This window comes from Equus przewalskii, unplaced genomic scaffold (assembly GCF_037783145.1).
Source record: "Equus przewalskii isolate Varuska unplaced genomic scaffold, EquPr2 ChrUn-8, whole genome shotgun sequence".
NCBI lineage: Eukaryota > Metazoa > Chordata > Mammalia > Perissodactyla > Equidae > Equus > Equus przewalskii.
Genome location: NW_027228756.1, coordinates 165,279 through 192,852, shown reverse-complemented (window position 1 = coordinate 192,852; position 27,574 = coordinate 165,279). Strand labels below are relative to the sequence as shown.

At 44.4% G+C, this 27,574-nt stretch overlaps 1 protein-coding gene across 8 annotated transcripts; it reads right to left on the bottom strand.

The window, feature by feature from the left end:
* Positions 1-1,920: 1,920 nt before the first annotated feature.
* Positions 1,921-27,350, bottom strand: LOC139081747 (uncharacterized). Of its 8 annotated transcripts, XM_070608500.1 has the most exons (5): positions 27,240-27,350; positions 13,745-13,887; positions 11,202-11,548; positions 5,090-5,338; positions 1,921-2,937 (listed from the first exon to the last, which is right to left on the bottom strand). In XM_070608500.1, the coding sequence occupies exons 3-5, from the start codon at positions 11,362-11,364 to the stop codon at positions 2,675-2,677; spliced, it is 675 nt and encodes a 224-aa protein (XP_070464601.1). In that variant the 5' UTR covers positions 11,365-11,548; positions 13,745-13,887; positions 27,240-27,350; the 3' UTR covers positions 1,921-2,674. The 8 variants fall into 8 exon arrangements, 4 of the variants coding, with proteins under 4 accessions (XP_070464601.1, XP_070464602.1, XP_070464603.1 ...); XM_070608501.1 differs by lacking the exon at positions 13,745-13,887; XM_070608502.1 differs by lacking the exons at positions 13,745-13,887; positions 27,240-27,350 and adding an exon at positions 11,896-13,723.
* Between the last annotated feature and the right edge of the window lie 224 nt (positions 27,351-27,574).

The following is a 27,574-nucleotide window of genomic DNA, read 5'->3' as shown; positions in this document are numbered from 1 at the left end:
CCCTCACACTCAAGCCACCCAGCCTGGGCCTCCTCTTCATCCCCAGGGTGAAGGCCCAGCACCTTCTCCCCTGGATGCTGGATGTCCTTGCCTTCACTCCTCGCATCCAGTCCTCTGTTCAGTGATTCTCCCACAGCCACATCTCTCTATCCTATCCCCCTCCATCCCCGCCCTGACTCAGCCCCTCGTCTCTTGCCTGGGTTTTTACAACATGCCCTGTGCCTCCAGTGTCTCCCAAGAGGCCATGCTACCCTGATTAGTCCTCTCAAGCATCCTCTTATCCTGCCTCACCCTGTTCACAGAGCTTCACTGACTTCCAGCTATTCACAGAATTTATTTCAGATGCCTCGGCCTGGTTGCAGCATCACCTACAGCCTTGCTACGCAGAGTATGGTCCTAAGCCCTGCAGCATCACTGTCTCCCAGGGGCCTATAAAAAGTGCAGACTCGTGGGCCCCCCAGAATCTGCTTTTCAACACGATTGCCAAGTGACTCATGTGCACATTCAAGTTGCACAAGTGCTGCTTTATGGACTGATTTCTCCTTTTTAAATCTATATGTGATCAGATATTTAATATCCGTATAACATAAATATATATATCATCAAAGTCATACATGTATATGGTTTTAAAAAGTGTGCTGAAAATTCTCAGTATTCTGTTGACCTCAATTCTTCTTGCCAGAGGCAACCACTTCTATTATTATTTCTGGCTTTAGTCTTCCTGTGGTTACTTCTATGTGTCTAGCTGATGCTTCTAAGGCTATTTCTGGAGTTTTCAAACTGAGACATCACCTAGTGACTTCCCGCTACTCTGGGGGGGATTTACTCACTGATGCCATTCCTGCCTCCCCTTCTGCCTCCCAGTGGTTGGAACTGACCCTCCTGTTGCCAGGTTTTCTCATTTGCCTGGTGATCCTTGGTTTTCCTCTTATAATTATAAAATGAGCCACGCAGCTCTGTGGGCATCAGGCTCCACTGTGGGGGTGGGTGGGCAGGGAGCTGGTTTTTATGCCCAGAACCCCTAAATGTCAGAGTGACATACCCACACAAGCTGTCAAGGCTCTCCAGACAGTGCATTGAGGGATTTTGGTTTTGGTTTTGGAAGAGCTCTCCTTTGTTGATGCTGAGAAGGAAATGCCTGGCTCCATGACGGTCCATGGCCAGAGCTGGACAGAGGTTTCGGGGTTGACTATTCCATGCACAAACCTCCCACTATTCTCCCTGTTTCAGCCCCGTTCTCACCCCACCCTCCATCCTACCTGGGGCTGTGAGTTCAGAGCCCCTGTGGGTTCCTCTGGGCATACAGCTTTGTCCCCTGCTGAGCCCCTAAGTGTCTGTCCTAGGTCACTGGTTCTCAAACTTGGCTGCACATTGGGCTCACCTGGGCCATTGAAAAAATACTGTTCCTGGGCACTAGCCCAGAGATGCTGACGTCATTGGTCTGGGGTCTGGCTCTGCCCTGCTAGGCTGCCCTCTTCCTTCTCGCTCTGAAACTCCAGGCGTCTCAGGTCTGCTGACTAGTTATTCCTGTCTATCTTTCGTTTTGTGATGTATACACTTAATGAAAATCAATTTAGTATAGTTTTAAGGTTCTGGGGAAGGAGAGGAGAAGGATGCACCTACTTGGTTCATGAACATCTTGAACAAGAAGTCCAAACCTAATTTCAATCACCGTGTCCAACTTATTCTCCAGCCCCTCCTTCTCTGTGCTCTATAACTTAGCAGATACAAAGCAACCAGCAAACTCCAAAACCATTCCCTTTCACCTGTCCACACGCTGCTCCTTCCTGCATCAGTGGTCACAAGATGAATACAGCAGGTCAGTAATTAATCCTTAGTTTCTGGAAGAGATGCTTATCCTTAAGGAAGTGCCCATGTCAGGGGAGCTACAGCCCTATCTTTAAGGAAAGGCTAGTCTTGGACATCCAGACAGCGGCTCTACTTGCCTTTCCCTGGCCCCTTCTTTAGCCCAGTAGTTCTCAAAGAGTGGGAACAAGAGTGTCAGCATCCTTTGGGAATTCATTAGGATTGAGCAAATGCTCAGGTCTTCCTAGACCTGCTGAATCAGAAACTCTGCATGTGGGCCCAGCAACCTTTATTTTACCACATCCTACTGGCATTTCTGATGTGAGCTCAGTTTAAGAACCAGTGCTTCTAGGGAAGTCCCTTAAGTGTCCTCGCTTCCTACAGTTGTCCTGTCTCCAGCTCTTTCCCTTTGGTGGAATCATTCCTTCTGTGATCACAGCACCAATTTCCATCTAAGGGCGAGTGGCCACATGAGATGCTCTCCCTGGGACATCTCATCAGTGGTGACAACAATGCCTTTACCCAAAGAGGTGGCATTAATGGCAGGGTCTCAGGCAGGTAGGAGGGAGACAGACTGCAGGGAGGAGATTTCCTGATGTTCCTCAGATCCTTGGGTCTGCTCCACCTCCAGGCCCTGCTGGTCTCACCTACTTTTGCTTCCTTTGGGTCCTATGCAGATGGCAGGGTCTACCAGACACCTGTCCATTTACATTCTTCCCTCTCCTGCTCTGCCACCCCTCCACCCTAGGTGGCAGCGACATCTGGTGAGATTGTGGACACTCAGTCGAGGTGTCCTCCCCATCAGTGGTTTCCTCCCATTGCACCTCAGCTCCCAGCATCCTGTGAGTGCCTGGGCACAGCAACCATATCATCCAAAGCAAGGATTGAACCCAGAGCCGACAAGGAGCAGAGTACCCTGGACTTCCCAGAATTCATGACCTCTGAGTAGATGTTGGTCAACCTGATTTGATTCCTTCAGACCCACCTCAGGGTGTCCCAGGAGTCTGATCTTCATGTAGGGGGAGTAGTGGCTGTCAGCCTCACCAGTCTGCAGGTCAGCAGATTCTTCTGTGGGAAGGGCCTGGGGAGCAGCTGCTGAGCCGGGCCCCTCGGGCAGGAGAGCAGACCCACCTGCACTCAGCAGAGACTCAGTGAGGCTGCGTGGAATTGAGGTGACCCCTCATCAGCCCTTGGGTGAGGGCAGCTATTGCTCCCCAGGCTGTAAGCTCAGGTCCCAGACCCCTGCCCTGTCCCTGCCACACATCACCTTCCTTCCTGGGCATGTTCTCAGCTCCCACCCCCAGCAGGCTCTACCCCAGCCTTCCAGGGATGATTCACAGGAGAGGTCCATGAGCCTCTGTCTGCCCATTGTCCTGCCCAGTCCTGCCCCGCTCCCTGGGGTGTCCTCCAGGCCCCCCATCCCACTGCTCCTCTCAGCGTCTCTCCAGCACCTACCTCTCCCAGTCTCCGTCTTCTTCCTCATCCAGATCCACACTCCAGCGCCCAGGCCCACCATCAGAACCATGGGACGGATGCCTCTCCAAAGCCGTTTGTTCTGAAACGAATGTGGGGTCAAAGGCTGGTGTCAGGTCTGCCTCAGTCAGGCCTGGTGCAGACAGGGGGAGGAGGTGGGACCACCCTGGCTCAGGACCTGTATCCCAAGTGGACATCCTTGATGCAGCCCTGACAGGTTTCCTCCCTTCTAGTCTCACTGCACACTTCCCACTGTCACTTTAACGTTTCTGCTGCTAGGCTTTCTGTCTCTTCTCTGCACAGGCAACTTGGAGGCCCCCACCAACCAGATGTCCCATTGGTCATCCCCTCAACCTGGCTCTCTTTTCTCCTCTCAGAATCCCAGAAAAGAAATATATCCCAAGAGAGGGAGGGAATGGAAGAATCTGGGGTCACCAGATCTCAGGACATGTTCTGCTCTCTGTTTGGGGTATCTTTCTCATACTCCCACAAGAAAACTCCTATTCATCCTTCAGGGCCCAATTCAGGTGTTTCTTTCTCTGTGATGCCTTTCCCAACTCCTGCAGCAGTTGCTCAGTTTCTTTCTTTTTTGTGCTTGAACCATATCCTTTGTATTTGCTTCGACTTCAGCACTTAATGTGTGGCTTTATATTTAGAAATTTATTCCTCCTCTTCTTTGAAGTATTTTCTAATAATTATTGACACAATCTATGCCACACACTGTATTGATAACTTTCCATAGATTTCCCTTTGAATTCGCACAACAGCCCTATGAAGTAGATACAATTATTGCACATCTTACAAAAAGGCTCCAAAAATCAAGTGACTTGTCCAGGGTCACACAGCTGGTGTGCTGCAATGCCCCACTGCACTGTAAGCTCCTTGAGGGCGGGGCTCATCTTACCGCTCACGGACGCCCCCCCAGCACATGGTAGAACCTCAGTGCTAGTGTGAGGGTTGAATGCTGAGTGGCTGAGTGAGTGAGGAAGTGACACGGAGGAGACTGTTCACACGGGAGCCCCACGTGAGCAAGCAGAGCTCAGGGAGACGTGGGTGGGAGGGGACTGCCGAACTCATCCTCCTTTTATCCATCTGTTGTTCCTCCTGCGTAATCCTAGGGAAAGTAGGAGGTTTCGTATTGTATGAAACCAGGTCCAAGGCTCCTTTGTAAGGGCTTCCACCCCCTAACCTACCCTGGACCATCCCTTTATCTAGCAGGGTGACACCTTAGGCTGATGGGGGAAGTGGGTAACTGGCTGTAGTGACCACAGGTGCTCTCACTGCTCAGTGGATGGTTGAATTGTGGTTTACTTACTCAGAGGTGCTAATCATCTCAGAAATGGCACCACTGACATGCAGCAAAAAATAGGCATCTATCAGCCTGAATGTGCTAAACATGTCCAGCCCATCCAGGGAGGGGGCCCGAGTCTGGGTGACATGAGCTTTCCAGGTCTAAGGAATCCTCAGTCCTTAATCCTCAAGTCCTCCTCCCCTGCTTGGATTCTGATGACTAATTCAGCCTTCCGGGCTCCTCAAGGCTGGGAAAGGGGGTGCCCACATGCCAGTCCTGGGTTTATGTCCTGGGTGATATAGCAGTCTCCACATATTGGTCCAATTTCTGGACTTGCAAGTTTAAAGACTATAACGAGGGTGTGGCCATTCACTGGGGTGGGGACCTGTTGGTTGCACCACATCAATTGCCTTAAAATATTCCCCTGTCCTGCCACATTCCCTGAGCCCACCCAGTCTCGTCCCTTCCCCATTCTCTGCTAGCCCACTTTCGTCACCCTTCCCAGCAAATCGCACCCACCCGTCAATGGACAGATGTTCTCCAGGTATAAGGTTGCATTCTTCTCGTCCACAGGGTTGCTGACCATACAGGTGAGGTGGCCGTTCAACCGGCCCAGGGGCAGGCTCAGGCTTAAATTGCTGGAATTGGGGACTGGCCCCAGTGTCTCTCTCAGCTCCAGCTCCCTTGGGAGGCCCTTGCTCAGCCAGGTCACTGCCAGGTTGTCTGTGGCTCCTGGGGTCCCACACTCCAGGCTGATGTTGCACCAGCCTGATGTGAGAGGATGAATGAATCTGAATCTGGGGCTGGGGGCTGGGCTCTGGGGCAAGGGGGGACAAAAGAGAAACTGACCTTCAGGACTGGAGGCCCCCCAAGTACATCATCCGCTCTCACTAAGGTGGTGCAGCTGTGTGAGGTTCCTAACTGCAGCCCTGGGGAAGGACCCTTCTCCCTCTGGCCCAAGGGGTTCTGACTCCAGCCCAGGGGCAGATGGCTGAGTCCCTCCCGTGCCCAGTTAAGCCTAGATGATTAAATAGACATGATGTATATGATAACTACACAATGATATGTATCCATGATAATCATATGGATGATAATAATTTTATGTATTCTTATATATAATAACTACAACATGGGAGTGTTGAGAATACAGTGGAAAAACATGTTAAAGTTCAAGCTTTGTTCACAGAAACAAAAGGATACTGATTATCTTTAAATGGTGAAATAAAAATTTAATTTCAGTAAGCTGTAGGATAAAAATCCAAGGTGGTATAACTTCCAAACTACTAGAAAAGTTTAGGTCAAAGAAAACTCTACTAATCAAATAAAAGCAAGAAAAAATAAGAAAAGGAAGGAAAAAAAGGTAAATAAAAATCATTAGGGGCCGGCCCCGTGGCTGAGTGGGTAAGTTCATGCACTCTGCTTTGGTGGCCCAGGGTTTTGCTGGTTCTGATCCTGGGCCCGGACCTAGCAGCGCTCATCAAGCCATGCTGAGGCAGTGTCCCACCTTGCAGAATGAGAAGGACCTACTGCTAGAATATTCAGCTATGTACTGGGGGGCTTTGGGGAGAAGAAGGAAAAATAAATAAAAAAAAGGATTGGCAACAGATGTTAGCTCAGGTGCCAATCTTTGAAAAAAAACAATCCCCCCAAAAAACATTAAACAAGATTTCAGGAGTTTAGGTCCATACCTGTAAAAAAACGAAATACCTTGGAAAGCATTATATCCCCCTGTTAAAAGCCAGGACTCAGATGAGGTAAAGCCAGCTGCACACTATTTCCATTACCTAACGACACGGAAAGATCAAAAAGAAAGAGATGGGAAACAGCAGATGAAGAAAATGTCAAGAAAATGACTGCAGGTGTGGCAAGAGTCATTACAGACCAAATAAAATTTAAGATAAAAAACATTAGCAGGCCAAATAGAGATATTTTAGATTAATATGTACCTAACAACATGGTTTGGAAATGCATAAATGTTATAAAGCAAAACAAAACAAAATCAAAGCCAAAACACTATTGGAAATTCAAGGAGAAATTTTCAAATCCACTATTACTCCAGTGGATTATTTTACTATGGTGGGTAGACCAGAGCAAAGGATGTGACACAGGTAAAACCAGCCAGTAACGGCCACGTGGCCAATCTGAGAGGTGGCCCATCCACACGCAGCCCCACTTCCCTCTCCGTCCTCGCTTCCTCTGCTGTGGAATCTAGAGAGCCAAAGTCTCGGTTTCGGTCTTTCTTGCAGCTGCATTGGTGCTGACCAGGGAAGTAGGGGGATCTGCTGGGGGAGGAAAGGTCTTCACTCCTGAAAAGACAGAGCCCCAGACCGAGAAGGACCTTCCCCTTGTCCTTCTCTCCTTGCTGGCTTTATTGTGGAGTGACGTCTGGAGCAACGCCACCTCTGGACCACGAGGCAACAAGCACGAGGACAAAAGTCTATGTGCCGAGGATGGCAGAGCAGGAAGACAGAGCGAGCCTGGGTCCCCATGACAGCGCCTAGCAAATGGCCCAACACCAGCAAATGCTATCTCTTGACTTCGTTCCATGAGAGAAACAACTTTGCTTAAACCTTTGAAAATCAAGTTTTATGCTAATTGCAGTCAAATATATTCTTAACTTATATGCATAGGTAACAATAAAAAAGGAGATTCCATCAGCAAAATCAAAAGCTGATTTTTCAAAAACAGGCCAATTAAAAGAGGCCATATTGATATCTAACTAAAAAATTCAAGCTATAATAAATATCATAGGAATGAGCATTGGGGCAAAATTACAGATATTAAAAAATTATAAGGAAATACTATGTACAACTACATGTCAAATAATGTGAAAATGTAAATGAAATAATGCTTTTCCAGGAAAGTGTAAATGATCAAAATTCTGTTAAGAGGCAGCAGCAAACCTGAATACACCCACAGCCTTAGAAAAAAGTAGAAAGGTGGACAACAATCTGTCCTTACAAAGGGCATGAAGTGCATATGGTTTCAGGGTTGAGTGCTCCCCAATGGCCAAGGAAAATGGAATTGCTATGTTACAGACACTGTTTCAGAGCTTAGAAAAAGGCAAAACGTTTCTCAGGTCGTTCTGAAAGGATAGTTGAACTTGAATGCTCACATCAGACAAGGAGAATACCACCACCAACACAAGACAAAACACACTTGCAAATCCATGGGTTAATGTCAGCGACAAACAGAGAACTTAAAATTCCTAAATTAAATATTGGCAAATACGGTCACACAATACATCATGATCAAGTTGGGTTTATTATAGGAATACAAAGTTAGTGTAATCCAGAAATTTATTAATGTAATTTACTCCATTAGCAGATGAAAAGAAAACCACAGCTAGCACTCATTGAGCAGGTATGCATTTCCAGTCATGGCTCCAAGGGTTTACATGGACTCATTTAATCCTCATGTTAACCTCTGAAGTTACCTGGATCAGCTGTCAGTAGATTCATCTAGGCAGGGGAGGCAAACTTTTCTGTAAAGGGTCAGATAGCAAATATTTTAGGTTTCACCAGCCATATGGGCTCTGTCACAACTACACAACTTTGACGTTATAGCACAAAAGGAGCCAAACACAACATGTTAATGAATGGATGTGGCTGTGTTCCAATAAAACTTTATGTATAAAAACAGACACTGGGCTGGATTTGACCAATGGGTATAGTTTACCAGGTCCTGATCTTGGGCAGTTATTAAAAATACAAATGTGTGGGCCCTCCTCAAGACTGTTTGAACATGTGTCTGGGGAAAATGATATTTACTTATCTTTTTGAAAGATCTGACTTAATGAACAGATAATAATTTAAATATAAAACCAAATAGACTGTCTGCTACACAGAGTAAGGAAGCACAGACGGGTGTTTAGAAAGCTCATGCTCTTAGGCATTTAGAGTATTCACTCAATAATTGGTTTACATGAATCTTTATTCTGCTCTTTTCAAGAGGTGAAGGAATAGTAATCAGGCTTGAATAATCAAAAATCCTAGAAAAAGTAGGTGTGTTTCTGTAGGTATCCTTTAAATATTGCTTAACTCTATCTGGTTACAGGAATACAGTACTTCCTGAAGGCCTGCTGAGAGCTGTAGAAAACACTGGGCAGATGCCAAGGAGAGCAGGGCACGGACCCCGCTCTCAAGTGGAGAGTGGACCACACACAAACAATGGTAGTGCAAGGCAGACAGAAACACGATCTGCAGGAGAACTAGGAGAAAGAACTTTGGGACTTCAAAATGGAAATATTCATTTAATATGGATCAGAAAATCATTTTCTTAGGCCATGGCAGTTCTGAAAGCCATGAGGGAGAGAGAGGCTGTATTTGAGGCACAATATGTTTGGCTGGAAACAAGGCTGGAATGACGGCGTCAGTTGGTGGAGGGCCTAATGCTGTGATGAGTACTTAGTCCTACAGGTGATGGGGAGAGAGCGAGTGTTGTTGGAAGACTGAACTTGGGCATTGATGGGATGTCAGGGAATGGAAAACAAGGCTAAAGGAAACCAGCTAGTAGCACTTCTTCTTTCAGCAAATTCTATTCTGCTCCAACCTTGCTTTTGATATTATGTTAATCATAGCACCCTAATCCTGGTTACAGGGGAGGGCACATTCCCAGGCCTTGCCAATAGAATCTACTATTCCTCTGGCCAGTGAGCCATCTGGGGGTGGCCTTGTGACCCAAGACCAGCCAACAAGGGTCCTTCCCTGGATTTTCCATGTGGAGTGAACCAGGAAAGTCCCTTTGCTGTCTGATCCAGCGGGACCCATAGCTGCAGAAGGCCATGTTCCCTACCGTGTGGAGAAGCCCAGGAGAATAGGAAAAAGAGAGAGAGAGAGACACTGAGAGCAAAGATGAGAGACGATACAGTCCCTGACAGAGAGGAGAGAGAGCCCATCAGCTTTCCAGTCCCTGAGCATGAGGGCCAGAGGAGCTCCTGTATGCATCTTCCTCCTAGAGATCTGCTGCTAATCCTCCTCTGTTTTCTCTGAGGAAGACTGGCCCTGAGGTAACATCCACGCTCATCTTCCTCTGCTTTATATGTGGGACGCCTACCACAGCATGGCTTGCTGAACAGTGCCATGTCCACACCCAGGATCCTAACCGGTGAACCCCAGCCTGCTGAAGTGGAACGTGCAAGCTTAACTGCTGTGTCATGGAGCAAAAACCTATGTGTCTTTATAATGAAAACCTCTTCATTGACCTAATTTGAGTAGGTTTCCATTTCTTGCTGCCAAAAGAGATAGGATGAGACTGTACCAATATGATGTCACTGAGAAAGCTATGCAAGGAATTTATCAGCCAAGGAGGACAGAGACAAGATCAGGAATCAGGAGCTGGAGGCTAGGGGGTCAGCGGGTGTATTCCCCACCCTTCACCAACTGGAAAACCCCAGCTTGGACAGTCAAGCCAGTCTCCCCAGTCTCTTCTTACAAGCGTTCCCATCCCCCATGTTGGAGTCCCTCACCCCTCCCCTGCTCCCACTGGGTGAGGATTTGCCAGTTGTGCAGGGGAAGCGTGGGAGGTGGATGTCCCCTAGAGAGCCACCAGCATATGTCCAGGAGAAGAGAAAGGGCCAGGTGGGTGAGTGAAGGGTAGCTAATTTGGAGCATGGCCATGAGGCAAAGTGCTGGGAAATGAGGCTAGAGAGGCAGCCAGGGACCAGATCCTGTGTGGGGTTGGACTTTTCCTGAGTGCCATTATCCTGTGGGGGTGGGGACAAGAAGCATTATTTGGTTTTAAGCAGGGGAATAACAGGAAGAGTACTGCATTTTTAAAAAGATCCAAATATCAGCTGGTTGGAGGGTGATTTGGAAGGAGGAAGAGACAACAGGCAGGGAGGCCCATTAGGAGGCTGCTGGGATCACCCAAGCAGAGGAGACGGAGGGTGGAGGCAGAGAGTAGCAATGGGCAAGAACTCTGGCAGGTTGGATGGCCCTCAGGATCTACTCCCCCTCCTCCCTTTTTTCTGCTTTCTCCACTGCACGTCTGCGCAGGTTCTCTGCTTCCTGGGGCAGGGTGTTGGGCTCCCCGTTGGCCTGAGAGCTCCAGGGCACAGCGGCTGGGTCTCCTCCTGCGTCTTTGACTTGGACAGAGCGGGACAGAGCTTTGTCCTGAGATCTCTGCAGCTGGACTTCAGGTTAATTGGTCTCAAAGTGTTTTACCTAATGACTCGTCCTATCATCAGTCTCCTTCTTGGCGTTTTTATTTCATCTTTTTTGTGTCCTGTTTTGTTGCTTTGGTGTTGCCAACTTTTTGGGTCATTTAAACATTTTGAAATCAGGTTTTCAATCAACCAATTCAGGACATTTTTGATATAATTGCATATTTCTTATAATCAATTTTGCAGTATTTTTATGATTGAATAAACTATTTTTTTTATCCTTTTCAGTGGGTCCTTCTGCCTCCATCATTTCATGTATATTTTATACTTTTTTAAGAAATTATAAATATTTTTTCCTGGAGTGTAATCTTTAAAATTTAGTTTTATCTTTAGCACATGAGAAGAAATGCAAAACTCCTGAAAAATGTTTTTTTTTCCTTTTTTTTTTTACCCAATTCTAGTCTAACTTGCTTTAGACAAAGTGGTTGTCAGAATGCCTGTGTGGGGCATGGTCCCTACAAACCTTACTGTATAAACAGAGCCTGAAGGCTTCCTCCTGGGATTTTCCAGACTGGAACTTGATTTTCACTGTGTACAGTCCACTCATTTCCATACTGAGATTTCTGATGATCAAGAAAGCCAGCTCTGTTAGGCTGAATCTGTGTTTGCATTTTTCTTCAAGGCCATACATTCAGGAGTATAGGTATCAGGTTTCCAGGACACCAGGATCAAATCTCTCTCATCACCAGAATCCCGAATCCACTCAATCTCTCGGACATCAGGAGATGAGGAGGAGGTCAGTTGCAGCTGCACAGATCCCCCCACGGTCCTTTGCAACGTGCAGGACGAGCTGGGGTCTTTGACAGTCTGGGAACCTGGTGAGAGAACAGCTGAGATTGAGGAAACAAAGAAACAGGGCAAACACCACGCTGCATCTCCTCTCTGCTTTCACATCTCATTAACTTTATATTCACACAAAGAGAATTCTCTCTTTTTACGGACAGGGAAACAAAACTGAGAGGCAACTTGCCCAGGCCTTGGTCCTGCCTAGAGCATGGCAGTTTTGATTCAAGCATGTGTCTGTCACCCTCCCACAATCACGCTCTTTCCTTTTCTTGCAGCTTGCACCTAACATGGTCTTTGGTCTCATTGCAGAAAAAGGAAACTGAAAATATTAACACTGTTAAACAATAATCCAGTTTCTCCATTAGTTTGTACACACCAGAAGAAAATCATTCCAGCTTTCTCTGTTGCCACCATTTTCCCCTTAACCCGCTGCAGTGTGGCTGCTGGCCCATCACGCCTCTGAAATTGCTCTTGATTGGGTCACTAACAACTCCCTGAAATTAACAAAATCAACTGTCATTGGTTCGTCGTAGTTGTTCAGGACCATCATGTGGCATTTGACGTGTCATTGTTCTTCCTTCCTTGAAATTCTACTTATTTGATACAAATTTTTCTCCCTCTGCGCCCTCAGCCAGCCTTCACTCAGTAAATGCTTAATAAGCTCGGTGCTGTTGAGGTTGCTGGGGGCACAGGGATGAACAAGCAGACCTGGTCCCTGCTCTCATGGAGCCGTCCATTCTAGTGAGGGACACTGCTGAAAAAATCAGGGAAAACAAATGACTTCAGACAATTATAAGTGCTGTGAAGAAAATGAAAAGGATGTGGCATAGATTTCATCTCTGTTGCCTGGCATCTGAACTTCCTTCACATATCTGTGGAACTTTCTACCTTACGAGGCAGAGACCACCTCCCGCTATAAATGCCAGATACTTTCCCAGCCTCCTTTGTGGCTGAGACAGCACATGACCTGGGTTCTTCCAATCGGATGCACCTACCACAGACTTTCAAACACAATCTGATGACATGAAGGGAGGTGGCCCACAGGATCTGTGCTATTGACAATGGCAGTCATGGCAGCAGCCACCTGCAGTTGCCTGAGGCAGTGGTGGCAGCAGTTCTGGGGCAGAGAAAGTGTCCAGAGTCAGTGGAACAAGGGTTTGAGCTGTGATGTCTTGGCCAGGATTAGTGGACCAGCTTCTACTGGACCAGCTCTGGTGGTATGACTCAGGGTGTGGCTCCTGGATGAGTGGTCTCAAAGCCTGGCCATCTGGATGCCTCAAAGGTCTGTGGGCCACCTGCTAAGCTCTAATATATACATACCCAATTAGTCAGCTGCTTTCTCTTGCTTGTAACCAAGAACCCTGACTGACACTTAGGATAATGTGATAGAAGAGTCTTGGTTGGGTGGAGATGTTGGGGTGTGGGTGGTTCATCAAGAAAGTCCCCTATGAGTGGATAAGAATTAAGGTGAGTCCTGAATGATGACAGGACAGAATGAATTATTCCTGGCAGAGGAAAGAGTATGTGCCAAGTTCCCAGTGTAGAAATGATCTTGGCCTGCATGTGGGACAGAAGGAGCACCGTGGCTGGGGCGGAAGGAGCGAAGCAGAGATCTGAAGACACGAGACTGGGAGCAGGGAAGGCTTTGCAGGGACAGTAGGGAGATTGGACATAGTCTGAGTGCAACAGGAATCTGCCAGATGGTTCTTAGCAAAGTGATATCACGTGATTTACATTCTTAATGACCACTTTAGACTAGATATGGTCTGGAGAATGATTGATAGGAGGGAAAGGCTAGGAAAAAGGATTCCAGTGAGGGGGTTCTTGCAATAGGTTAAGTGAGAGAAGGATGGTGGCAGGGGATGGGGAGAAGTGGAGAGACTCAGGAAAGACTGGGAGGTAGAGCTGACATGGATTGCTGATGGACTGGATGTCAGAGCGAAGGAAAAGAAGAAACAAGGATGACTTCCTGGTTTTCAGCTTAAGTAAGTGGGTAGGTAGTGTTACATTTATTGAGCAGTAAATATTTTCTTTTTTCTTTATTTCTTCTTTTCTTTCTTCCTTCCTTCCTTGCTTCCTTCCTTCCCTCTTACCTTCATTTCTTTCCTTCTTTCTTTCCCTTTTTTCCTCTTTTTCTTTCTTTTTGATGAGAAAGATTGGCTCTGAAATAACATCTATTGCCAATCTTCCTTTTTTTGCTTGAGGAAGATTCACCCCGCACTAACCTCTGTGCCAGTCTTCTATTTTGTATGTGGGTCAGTGCCACAGCATGTCCGGCAATGAGTGGTGTAGATCCACGCGTGGGAACTGCCCTGGATGCCACAGCAGAGTGCACCAAACTTAACCACTAGGTCATGGGGCCGGCCACCTGTAATTATTATTAAAGCATGAGGAGGAGCAGGTTCTGCGTGAGGGGAGGCATAAAACAAGAATTTGGTTTTATATCCAATCTTTAATCTTGGCTTCCAAGAACAGATGTTAAATAGACCATGGGTCTGGGTCTGAAGCTCATGGGAAGGTCAGGGCTGGAGATGTGGCCCTCAGCCCAGCCATGCTACTAAAGCCATGGGATCAGCTAAAATCACCTGGGGGGGGGGGGGGGCGGGGATTATAGCTAGGGAAGAAAAGATGGTATAGCACCAACCACCATTAAGAGAGAGGGAGAAGGAACAGCCAATGGGAAATGCCGGTGAGCGCAGTGTGGCAAAAGCTAAAGAAGGAGTTTCAGGAAGAGAGGGGAGGCTACTGGGACAGCCCTGCTGAGAGTGAGGCCAGGCTGCCCTCTGTTCTTTTCTTTTCCTCCTGAGTACATCCAAAATTCTTTGGTGCTTCTCCATTCCACTGGTGCTTACCCCAGTAATACATACATTTCCCTGCTATTATATTGAATATTCGAATTATACCCCTCTGCCCTCTATGTCCCACTGCTCAGCCACCCCAAGTAGGATGAGAATGCAGAACACTCAGCAGCCCACGTTCTCTGCCACCTCACAGTCTTGTAACATTCTTACCCCTCTCCCTGCAGCAGCCTTCCAACCTAGAGGCTTCACCGAAACAGTCAAGTATTCTATTTCCAGACCTTATTAGATTTTCTCCAAAAATGTGACTTCTTTGTTCCAGGAATCTTTACTTTGCACTTAAATCATAAGTTCCCAGTCACATTACCATCTTCCATTGTGTTTAATTACAATTGTCATGTGGTTCTTTGCTATCATTGTTGACTCTATCTTTCCCGATTCTAGAGATGTCTGTTATGATGAATTTGTTATTTGATGGAGAATTGTTTGAAGGATTTTCCTCAAATTTTCTCTGTGCTGATATATTCTCTGAATCCTTACCTCAGTGCCAATATTTTGTCTTACCCTGACAGTGAGTGACATCTAGCTGATTTGCAAGGATTTGTCAATTGCTGTCCTTTCCTTTAAGCAGTACATAGATGTCCTTTCACTGTCATCAAACTTCTGTTATTGCAGACAAGAAGTTTGATTATTTTTCATTTCAAAGTATTTTTTCTGTGGAAGCTTTCTAAGTTTTTGGTCTTTTTCGTGGTATTGTAAGAATTATATCAGCTACTCTTAGGTGGGTGTCTTTTTTTTTTTCACTGAAGGGAAATCCTCATACATACAATTAACATTATAAAGTGCATATTTTTTAGTGGTATCTCGTGTATTCACAATATTGTGCCAGTGCCACCTCTCTCCAGTTTCAAAACATTTTGATCATCCCAGAAGAACACCCCATACCCATCAAATAGTTACTGTCTTGTCCTCCTCCTCATCCTCTGGTAACCTCTACTCAATCAAGCCTATGTAACAAAGTCTCCATAAAAACCCAGGAGGGCGGTGTTAGGAGAGCGCCTGGGTTGGTGAGCACAAGGAGGTGCTGGAGGGTGGCCCACCTGGAGAGAGCATGGAAGCTCCACACCCCTTCCACATACCTTGCCCTGTGCATCTCTTCCAACTGGCTTTTCATGAGTTATATCTTTTTATAATAAACCAAGAATCTAGTAAGTAAACTGTTTTCCCATTGTTCTGTGAGCTGCTCTAGCAAATTACTCAAACCTGACCAGAAGGTCATGGGAACCTCCGATGTTTAGCCTGTCAGTCGGAAGCCAGTCGGTAACAACCAGGACTCGTGACTGGTGTCTGAAGTCGGGGGATGATAGTCTTGTGGGACTGAGCCCTAAACCTGTGGGATCTGACACAAACTGCGGGAAAACAGTGTTAGAACTGAGTAAAATTGTAGGACACCCAGCTGGTGTCTGAGAAATCACAAAATTGCTCCGTGAGGGGAGAGGAGCACACACATCTAGTTTCTTAAGTAGTGTGGTAGTCGCGTGAGAGTAAAGGAGAAACAGAAGAGTGTGTTTTTCCATAGCAGGTAATTTATCTGTTTAGATTATCTTTCTCTTCTGGAGTCACTATCAGTAAATTATATTTGCCTAGAAAATTATCCATTTCATCTCAGTTTTCCATAAATTTGTATAAAGTTAAGCAAAATAGTTTTTTGCTTAACTTCCTTTGTGTATGTGATTTTTTCCTGCTGTTTCATTTCTTATTTTGGGTCTTTAGGCTTTCCTGGGAGGGTTTGGAAAGATTGGAACCACTCAATCATGCTTGTGTGCTCATGGCAATAAATGAGGGGTTTCATCTGTTTCAGACAAAACATTTCAAAGTAGGAGACAGTTTGTTTCCCCAAAGCAATGTTTGGTTTTTCAAACAGGGACCTGATGAATAAACGAAAAGCAATAGTCTGTATTGCAGTATAAGAGGAAGCCATTTGGTTTAAAACTAATTTGGCCCGAACTTCTTTTTCCAAAAGAGCTTGACATGGCCTGTTGAGCATTCATTGTACATCTGCTTTAAACATTTACTATGTCCCACAGGCAAGAATGATGCCCTTAAAGATAGGGATGTACCTTCCTAACATATGGCATTTCTTTAAGGATAAGTGTCACTTCCTGGGAACTGGGGATTCATTTCTGACCTGCTGCGTTCACCTTGTGACCACCAACTTGTTGTCCCAGCTAAGCGTCTTGTGACAGTAGTAAGAGAGATATTCCTGCCATATGTGATGTATGCTCTTTGTTCCAAGATGGTCCACAACTGCTCTGTACAGCCTCTTTCTTTGGTGGTCTTCCTTCCTTGGAGAAAGAAGTCTCAGCTATAGTCCTCAAAACTGGCTCATAATAAACTCACCCCAATTTTGATTTATAGATTGATTATGGATTCTTGCATCGACATTTCTTCTTGTGGTCACAGCAGGATTTCAGAGAAATGCACTGGAGACCACCTGGAACCTCCACTGAACTGGCATTCAGTACCAATAGGGGCCCGCTGAGCCCCCTGGATCATTGCATTCTTCAGGTGACCCTGGTGAGATCTTCTGAACTCTGACCTTCTGATTTTAAGTCAATGGTCCAGATTATATAAGCCTTAAGACTAGGTGCCTTGGGGGTACCGGTACACACCCTAGGAAAGAGGAACCTAGGGGAAATTGCTAGGAAGGAGAAACCCAATGGGAATTTCCCAGGTCAGGGGAGGCTAGGGGGTACTGTGGAGTGAATGGGGCAGACTGACCTTTTTAATTTGGCTTTAAGTTGGAAAGAATTGTGTTTATAAAATCTGAACAAACTGCTTGATAGAGAAATGAGATTCTGACCATGTTCAGTTCCAAAGAACAGGACACCAGCTCCTTCCAGCTGAAAGGCATTTTCAGGTGACTGAGAACCTCACGGAAGTGTCAGAGGATCAATCCTTATGATGCATAGGGCTCCTATAGGGAACTCCACTATCGTTCATGTTAATTAAGTAAAGGCTCGTCCAGGCATATTAGGAGTGGTCTTCCAGTGCTCCAAGCCCCCACTGCAGTTTTAGATGACTGGTGGGAGATACTGAGGCACATAAGAGAGTGTTTATGACCTTTCGTTAGGAAGTAGCACTCACATTTCTGACCCACTACGCTGTCCTTAGTTTAGTTATAGTAAAATTAAACTGAAAGAAAAATGAGTTTGAATTTCTAAATTTGAGTTTCTAAAAGCCAACCAATTCCCGAATGGGCTGCCTTCTCTCAGAACTGCAGCTGGCTTCATGCTGAAACTTGCAGGTTCGTAATGAAATCTGGATTGCACAACGGCTGGCAAGATAACCTGGGATAATTTAAAATTACAGTGGCTACTGTGGGACTCCTTTTTAAGAGCCAGGCAATAGAGGAATTTTTAAACAGTCGAGCTTGCCACCGTCCAGCACAATTGCTCAAGATTAAACTTCCAGAAGCTGTAAATATTTATGAAGAAGAGCAGAATCTTACAAAACTTGTTTTGTATCCTGAGGGCTTGGCTTAATAATCGTCTGTTTGGGATCCCAAAATACACTCAGACAAAAATGCGGTTGCACCCCATTTTTTGGTCAGAGATGGTCCGACAGAAATGTGGGTTGCATTCCATTGGATGTTGAGGGTCCCCCCAAACAGCTGCCAGCCTCCGGGGAATTACAGTGGCCATCAGAAGGAATGTTCTGATTAGATAAGATCACTTAAGAAGTGCACTTAAAAGCAAAGACTTTAAAATTCCAAAACAACCTTATTGAAAGTTTTGTTGCAAAAGGCTAATAAAAATTAAGTTATAAAAGGTACCAAAAGGAAAATATATTAGGCCATGGTTTTACAGACACCCCTGTAATCTACTCCCTGAGTTAATGAGACTCTGAGAGACTTTCTGGGAAACTGCTATGTTAAAGATCACTGGAATGGTTCAATACTACCAGGTAGTTACTGGTTGTCCTGGCTGAAACCTGACAAGACACTTGAAAAGATTTAGCAACTTACAATCAGAAATTCAGCCAGACTGGAAGCTGATATTCAAAGCCTGATAGGGATTTTCTTTCTAGGCCTTCTCCCCTAAGTTAAAATAAAACTAAACATCCACAGGGAAGAAAGCAAATTAGGGCTGATGTAGTTGGACAGCTACATCCACCTATAGTGTCATTTAGGTTACAACTCAATTTCTGAGGAATTAAGAGCAACTGTCCTTTAAAAAACAGTCCTTGCAAGACTAGAAATGCAGCTCTAGAGGCAGTTCAGATTCCACTCATTTCCATTATCTCAAAAGGCTTATCATCCCTCCAGCAACTGTTATCTAGTCCATCACCAATTCGTAAGAGTGAAGAAAAAGTAGTAAAAAAGGCAAGAAAAACAGCCATAAGAGCACTTCCTCCCCAAATCTAGAACCTTGAGTGTCTTCTCCACAAATATTAGTGGAAAAAGCTTAAAACTAAATTTGGATTCAATTATTCTTTCATAACTAGTGAGCCTTACATTACTGCACCTGATTCATGGCAGTAATCTTAAAAGAGTAGCTGTGGAGTGTTGTGTGTGTGTATCCATATGTGTGTTATGTATGTGTGATGTTTTACCTCTGGATGGTATAATTTCCAAAAAGCTCTATTTAATTGGCTTAAAGTAAGTGCTTTTATAAATGTAATGGAGACTAACCCAAGTGTCTTCCAAGCTAACATGACGTAAAATCACCTTTGGTAAATGCAAGCTTAAGTTTGCTGGTTTGATTAAAATAAGCACATTTTCAGAGTTCTCAACATGGAAACAAGTAAACCAAATAGACGTGGAAAAGATAAAAATGTTGAGTGAATTTTTAACAATAATTCTGAATTATGGTGTATGTACTTAAAATAATTTCAAAACTTTTTGGAAACTTGAAAGCTTAGTGTTTTGCTAATTGAGTTAAATGATAAAATTTATTGAGTATCTAGATCATTCCAAAATGAGATAAAATATTAGACATTAATTATTAAATATAGTTTATCTACTTTTGTCTTTGTAGAGAGAAATCAAAAGATGCTTGGGTCTATTAGTAAGCATATTTTTATTTTATTTAAAAATTATACTATGAAGTAGCATGTTTCTAGAAATTATGAAAAATATAAGTTTCCCAAGCCACAGAATGCTCATTTAAAAGACACTTTATAATTGCTTACTTCTTAGTTTTCACTAAAAAGTATGGTCTGTAATGCTTAAAAATTCTAATTAATATATGTGTTTAAGGCTACTAAAATTTAATAAGGAAAACATCTTTGTGTTCAAAGTAAGATGTATGTTTTCAGTAAATAAGGTATAAAGCATGGAAATATTTTCATTTGTTTTGTTAAGAAAGATAAAGTTGTCCTAAAGGACTAGGAAGGAAAGAAGGCATGAGATAAAATTCTGAATGTAAAAAGAAAGTTATAGAGGACTTGTGGATGAGGAACCCCAAGGAAAGAATTTTGTACCTTGTCAAGTTGGCCAGGATTAATATGAATTTAATGGAGTGAGTAAGGTTTAACATCAAAAGTAAACTAGTACAAAAGTTAGAATTTGGTTTTCTCTTTCTTAAAAGGATACTTTTGCTGAACTTTTAGTCTGCTCTTGGTTAAGAGATTATAAAAAGTTTTCTTTACTTTCAAGTGAGTCTCACTTTGGCTAAATGGATAACTAAAGCACTGTTTCACAGCAACACAATTCAGCAAACAATTGACGTTGTTTGATCAAGTGTTTTAACATTTTGATATTTTGCACAAGCTCCCCTAAATTCATATCCTAATGAAGTCTTTCTTTTGACTTAAAAATTTCTCTGCTAATTTTCAGTGACCCTGGGCCCTCTCAGAGAAATGTGTTCTCTCTTCCTAGAAAGAGGAAGATACTAAACTAATTAGGCTTGTTTGCTATGCTAAGTGGCACAGGAAGCATTGTCAACTAAATGCTGATAAGCCTTCTTAGGTCATATTGTGTAGGCAAATATTATTCATTTTCTTAATCCTGCCACCTTGCTTCTCGCACCACAGGAGGAAAATGACCATGACAGCATTTGATTATCTAATTTGGTTTACAGATAGGTCTTAAATAAATGCTGAGCAAGGACATTAACCAGCTGGATATGCTGTCCAGCCTCAAGAATGCCTGCTACTTCTTATTAACTCTACTAAGCCAGTAAAAAATTTCCTTCTACAGGCTCAAGAAATTGCCACAGAAGAAGAGAAACAAAGGTGGCAATAAAAATAGGGAATTTTTGACACCACCACACAGATGTGTTTTGGGTTCAATAAAAAACCCCCCAAAACCATAGTGCCTCCTGGAGCACAATTGCCACTGCTCCAGCATACAAGCAATTTTCCACTAGGTGACTGAAAAGATGATTTCATGGGGAAAACAATTCTTGGAAACTTTCTCCCACAGTGGCTCATAAAGCCTATACTCGTTGTGTTATATGCCCAAAATATTATCTAGGGAAACTATTTCATGGGTCACAAGGCCACCTTCCCTTCCTCAGGGATCCTTTGAGGTATGGCAATTGGGCTTTGTTCAAATGCCATGATCTCAATGATAAATATATCTTGTAATCATCTGTAGGTTCTCACACTGGGTTGAGGCCTTTGCTTGCAGAAGAGTGATGGCTGTAGGTAAGTTATTATTGGAAAGGATAATTCCTGTTAGAGGAAATCCTTCTGAGTTACACAGTGACCAAGGAGCTTATTTCACTGGACAAGAAATTAAATCTAGTGGTGACATTTGGCCAATAATACAACCGTAGAACTAATGGCACAATCAAAATTCAATTGGCAAAGCTTTAGGATCATTCAATCTCTCATGGCCAAAAGATCTTCGTCTAAGTGCTCCTCAACCTTAGATCTACACCCTTCAGTAAACTTCAGTTGTCCCCTTTGGATATAATAACTGGACAGCATATGCAATTAGATGAAGGGATGTATGAACCAAGTTTGCTTAAATGAGATATCCTACATTACTGTTAAGGTCTCATTAATACATTTAATGGAAGTGAGAGGTTGGTAGCTGATTCTCTTCCCAGTGAGCTCCTGGGAGACGAAAGCCTTAAGGACCACGGACTTCAACCTGGACATTTTGTTCATTGGAAAAGACACCAGAGAAAAGACTCTTAGCAGCCCTGTTGGAAAGGAACACTCCAGGTACTTGTAACCAATTCATGTGCTGAGGAATCAAAAGGCATAGACTCATGGATTCACATTTTTCATTAAAAAAAAAAAAACTCTTCTTCACCTGAGTGGGTTTCAGTTCCTATTTCTGTTACCCAGCTTTAACTGACCAATGAAAACATCTCCAAACCAGGATGAGAAGAAGATGGCATCTGTTGTAGACAGCTGTCCCAAGACTCCAGACCAGGCCTGTATTGCCAACCTTATATCTCCTCATTTAAACCTTTGTAATGCTTAAACCATACACCTATTTCATGATTGTTCTATTTCAGGTTTCAGAATACTATCATACTTAAAGAAAGTGATTGATTTGGAACAGACTGGTCTTGAAGGTCAGGCATTTATTGGGTGGCTCCTAATGGAACCCAATGGTTATATGAAACAAACCTCTGGCCTTGGCTACTGTCTATATGGCTAAAACACTGCACCCTGAGCTTCCCTTGGATACAGGGAAGGATTCACCCTGAGCTAACATGTGTTGCCAATCTTCTCTTTAAGGCCAGATGGGGTCATTCAGTGTCCCACTGATATGGCCACCTAGTAGCTATATTTATTCTTTCCTTGGGGAAAGAAGATGTCATATCACATATAGAAGGCCTGACTGAATTAACTCAACAAGACCTTAATGATAGTCAAGTAGAAATAGCCTTACTAAACACTAAAATGTCTTTAATGAGAAAAGCCATCCTTCAAAATAGAATGGCCTTAGATGTCCTAACTGCATCCCAAGGTGATACGTGTACAATCATTCACACTGAATGCTGTGATCTTATACCTGATGAAGCTTCCAATATGTCATCTCTGCTAAAGCACAGGAAAAAAAAATAGGTGAATGCCTGAAGTAATTCTACACCCAGTCTTGATTTGTTTGGTTGGCCCCCTTCAGGTATTGGTTCCCTTTTTTGACCCAGATTACAATTCCTATTTCTATTACTCCTTGGAATTCTTGTATTAGTCATAGTATTCAAATTAGTTACTGTTTTCTTTACTCAGTGTTGTAAGTGTGGCATGGTGGCTAGAGTAGTGATTGCTCAGTGACTTGAGATGGTCAAGCGATCTTACAACCCTGGACAAACTTCCTTTTTTAATAAAGACTATGCCAAGGAACTCATTTTAAAACTAATCTTTTCAGATATTGAATTATCAACGTTGTTCTTGTACCCATTCTATAATCGTAAACAATGTGAGCATGAGGAGTCACGTGAAGTATATGCACATTTGTGTGACAATCTAAATTAATTGAAAAATTATACAACCCATGAAATGCTTCCTCTGTTAAATAATATGTCTATGCTTGTCCAACTATTTCCTCCCAACATGGATTACTGGGCAAATTAATATGATCCAAGCCCAACACTGAAGGACATGATGCACCCGGGGCAGGCAGCAAGCACCCTGGCAGTGAGGGACCATATTTTGATCATCAGTGCTTTCTATTGAAAGATTATAGATAAAAAGGGGAGAAATGATGAATAAATGAAAAGCAGTAGTATTTGAGGAAGCCATTTACTCTAAAACTAATTCAGCCTGACCTTGTTTTTCCAAAGGGCCTGATGTGGCCTGTTGAACATGCATTGTACACCTGCTTTAAGCATTTACCATGTTGCAAAGACAGGCTCAATGCCCTTAAATATAGGTATGTAATTTCCCCCCATATCAGCATTTCTTTAAAAATAAGCATCTTTTCCTAGGAACTAAGGATTCATTTCTGTTCTGCTGTGTTAGTCTTTTGACCACTGGCCTGCTGACCACCAACCTGCTGTGCCAGCTAAGCATCTCGTGACAGTAGGAAAAGGGCTATTCCTGTCATATGTGATGTATGTTCTTTGTCCCAAGATGGTATATATCCACTCTATACACTTCTTTGGTGCCCTTCCTTCCTTGAAGAAGGTAGGCCCTGGGTTATAGTCCTCAAATGTGGCTCATAATAAACTCATCCCAATTTTGATTTAAGGTTGATTAGGGATTATTTGCATCAATAGACCTAAATTACTAAATAGAAGGCAAGGAGCCAGGGTTCAGGAAAAGATAGAAATGAGATAATTTCCAAAGACCAACGATTTAATGAAGAGAGCTGCCAGAGTTCACACAGCAGTGAAGCTAGATCTGTGCATCTGAGTGGTCTCCAACTGCCTGACTCCTGCTTTATCTCTCTGTCTCTCTGTCTTTCCCTCTTATGTTTAAAGAAATTTGTTAAGCTATTTCTCACAGGCTACAGAAAAGATTCTTTACTATGAACAGGGAGATGGAGTTCCAATTTATAAGAACACTGAGAGAAATCACTAGAGAGAAGTTTGTGCCACAGTCTTTATGAGATCCAGGTTCCTGATTTCCAGTTCTCTTCCTAGTTCACTGCTTTGACAGATAAAACATACAGGAAGGACCAATTCCAATAATGACTGATAGAGTGGGCAAGGGCAGTGCGATGACTGCCGATCCATCTCTCATATACCAACACATCCCGTGCCCTCCTTGAGGACAATGTAAATATACTTCCATAAAATTTTTCCCTTGTAAAATTTTAAGGAACTAAAATTAAGCATGATGACATGATGCTATATCCTTTGAATGTTTTAAAAATAATTCTTATAAATAACGGACAAAAGTTCACTAGCTCAGTCAACTTCAATTCTTAAGAAAAATGAGTTAACCATGAACCCAGTGCTGCCTGAATCAGCTTTAATCTAAGATGCATTTACAGGAAAGAGATTTTGTTTTGTCAATATTTAAGAATAGAAAGGACTTTGTGGCTAGAGTCAGGGGCCCCTCCTACTTCCCTGCCCTCCCCTGTCCTATGAGACCCCATGCAGCCTGGTAATGGCTGCTCTCAATCTGCTTAGAATTCAGTAAGGCTGATGCCAGCTTGGGTGAGGCAGGAACAGCTGAATTTTCTGCTCTGAGGGACTTACCGCCCTCAGTGGTTGTGTGGCAACCAATAGCACACAAAGAGAGGGCAGCTGGGGGCAGAGGCAGCTTCCTGTGCACCCTGGTCCTGCCATGTATGCAGCTCTCTGAGAATCGTGACAAATGCTACAATGGCAGAGCAGTGGAAGCACTCCCAGAGGAGCCAGCATAGACGTAACTACAGCTCAAGAAAGAAAAACCCAGGAGGACTCCTTAAAGTGCTCACTGACCCCACAGACTCCATGACCCTAACCCAGAAATGATAGCATTTGTTGAGCAGAAAAAGGAAAGAAAATTCAGATGGGGGAAGGCACTAAAGGAGCAGCTGTTTCCCTATTGAGAAACATAAAAGGAATAATTTTCCTAGAGGCTGGGGTGGCGGGAACAGAAAGTGTGAGAGGAATTTCTGTCAAATAGCACAGCTTCCTCTATCCTCTTAGTTAAGAATTCAGAGGTTTGGGTGTGGGAGCGGGGGCGGGGAGAGTTAGGAGAGGAAGGCAACACAGCCGGAGTCCCCAGCTCTCTGCAGTCTGAGGCAGAACGTGGTCCTGGAGCTCTTAGATACCTGGGCTAAGACGTAGTAGTGCTGAGCTCTCAGGCAAGTTCATTGGCCTCTCTGAGCCTTGGTTTCCTCAAATGTAAGACGAGGGTGGTGTCATCTACTCAGTGGGGCTACAATGGGGAAAGCCAGATTCCTGCCATGTGTCACAGTGCCTGGTCATTAGCAACAGGTCTTCCGTTGTCCTGTCCTCCCTGCCTCAGTATCCCTCCCAGCCCCACAGGAAATGCATGGTGATGTGAGGCTGCAATGAGAGAGTGTATGTAACACTCCAGGTGCAGATCTTGCCTATGGTAGATGCTCAGCACATGTTTATTCCTGTCTTCCTTCTGACCAAATCCCTTCCATCTTCTCAGTCACCCGCCCAACCCAGCTTACCTGGGGCTGTTGTTGTCACCACCTTAATGTTGTAACTTGCCCTTATGTCATTTACCCTCTCATTGGGTTCCAATTTTTTCACTATTATAAATAGACCAAAATGATGTCTTTGTGCATAAGCTTCTTCTGCATGAAGGTTTTTCCCTTGGGGTAAGTCCCAGAAGTGGAGTTACCAAGGAAAAGGTAGAAATATTTTATTTATTTATTTATTCTTTGTGAGGAAGATTGGTCTTGAGTTAACCTCTGTTCCAATCTTCCTCTGTTTATGTGGGATGCCACCACAGTGTGGCTTGACGAGTGGTGTTAGGTCTGCACTCAGGATCCACTGGGCCGCCAGGCCACCAGTGGAGCGTGTGAACTGAACCACTACGCCACCGCGCTGGCTCCCAGGTATAAATATTATAAATGTTTAAATGTTTCTGACACATCAAATATACTACCAAGAAGCTTTTCCTCACTTAAAAAGCTGGCTACCATATATGAGAGTGCCTGTCGTAGTGTCCCATTGCCAAACGGAGCATTCACATTAAGAAAAAAAACCCATGCTGATGTGACAGGCAAAATACAATACCTAGTTTTCTTCATCTGCATTTGTTTGATTACCTGTGACGATGACTGTCTTTCATGCTTATTTATCTTACCTATTTTTTCCCTATGTTTCGTCTCTCATATCCTCTGCTCATCATCAACAATCGTGGTAACATTTCTCCTATTGATGGGTAAGGGGGAATGGACTGTGTCAAAGGTTCCCACAATGTTCACCACAGTGCAGGAGGTGGAGGGCAGTGGGGAGCATAGGGACGTGTGCGACCTCTGTGTTACCACAACTACCTCATGTCCCAGAGGGAAACCTTTCCTGTTTTTAAACTGTTGGATCACGATAACACTGTCAATTATGAAACAAGGAAACGTCACCTTTTATTACAGTGTCTATTGGCATGTTTTTTATCCAGCAAGAAATGTATGATGCTATATACATAAAGAATCTGTGTCCCTGTTCAGACACTGGTCGGAAAGTGCACAATTTCACTTACTCTCCCAAGAACATCTTGAGTGAGGCATTATTCTATCCATTTTCCAGGTGAGGAATTGAAGCCCAGAAAGATAAAGTCACTCTGGCAGGGTATTTACAATGTGTCCAAAATTTTATGGTCAATATGTGGCAGAACGAGAATTTTGACCCAGCTGGTCTGACTGCTGAATTCAGCCCCTCGTTCCACCACAAGGAAGTTCTGGGGACAAGGGCAGAGGACCAGGCCACCCAGTCTGAGCCTGGTTCCCATGAGGCAGCTACTACAGCATAACCCCCACCCCCACGGAGAGCTCAGAAACAGCTGGTAACCACACAGAAAGGTCACCAGCAGAGCAAAAGGGGAAGACCCCACTTCGCCCCCACACCGGAGGCCCCCAGGTCCCCACCTCTGCAGATGGTGCCACAGCTCAGCTGTCCCTAATGATGGGCAGTGGGAGCTGTTCTGACCCCTCACTCCCCACACAAGCCCTCCTCAGCCTGGGAGGAGAAGGAAGCAGGCTGGCCCTGGGGAGCAGACAGAGACAAGGACCTGAGACTGTGGATTTGTTCCCACCAAACAGGGAGGTGGAAAATGAGACGCTGGTCTGAGGATCTCAGCGGCAGCAGCCCAACAGAGCAGGACAAATAACTGCCCTTTGAGGTAGAGGTTTGATGGAGGTTTTCCTGTCCTGAGGAAGGTGCAGGCATCCCAGAAAAGCCCTAGCCCCTTTCCCTCCCCCTTAACCCTCAAAGAGCTGGAGGAGTCAGAGTTTTAATACCATGCAAGCCCAAGCTCCCCCTCCCATGTGGCTCCTCAGCCTCCTCCACAACCGCCTAGGAGCCACCCCACCTGCTCTGCTACTCACCGAGATGGAGGCTGATTTGCAGCATGAGGGTCTGGCCGGAGAACCAGCTGTGGCACAAGGAGTCCATGACTGCTTGTTGACAAGGTTAGACCAGTGGCTCCTCCTCTCCCCGCCTCCAGTCCCCCTCCCATCCTCACTTTCCTTTTGAATCCTCTCAGCTCACACTCTTCTTGCCTGATGAGCCAAGGGACATAAAAATGTGTAAAAGGAAGGATTTTTTTTTTTTCTGAGAACAATCCATGTTGATTATATAAAATTTAGAAAACATGGAAAATTGAAGAGAAGAATAAAAATCACTTGTTATCACACCTCACAAAGCTAACCACCATACACAT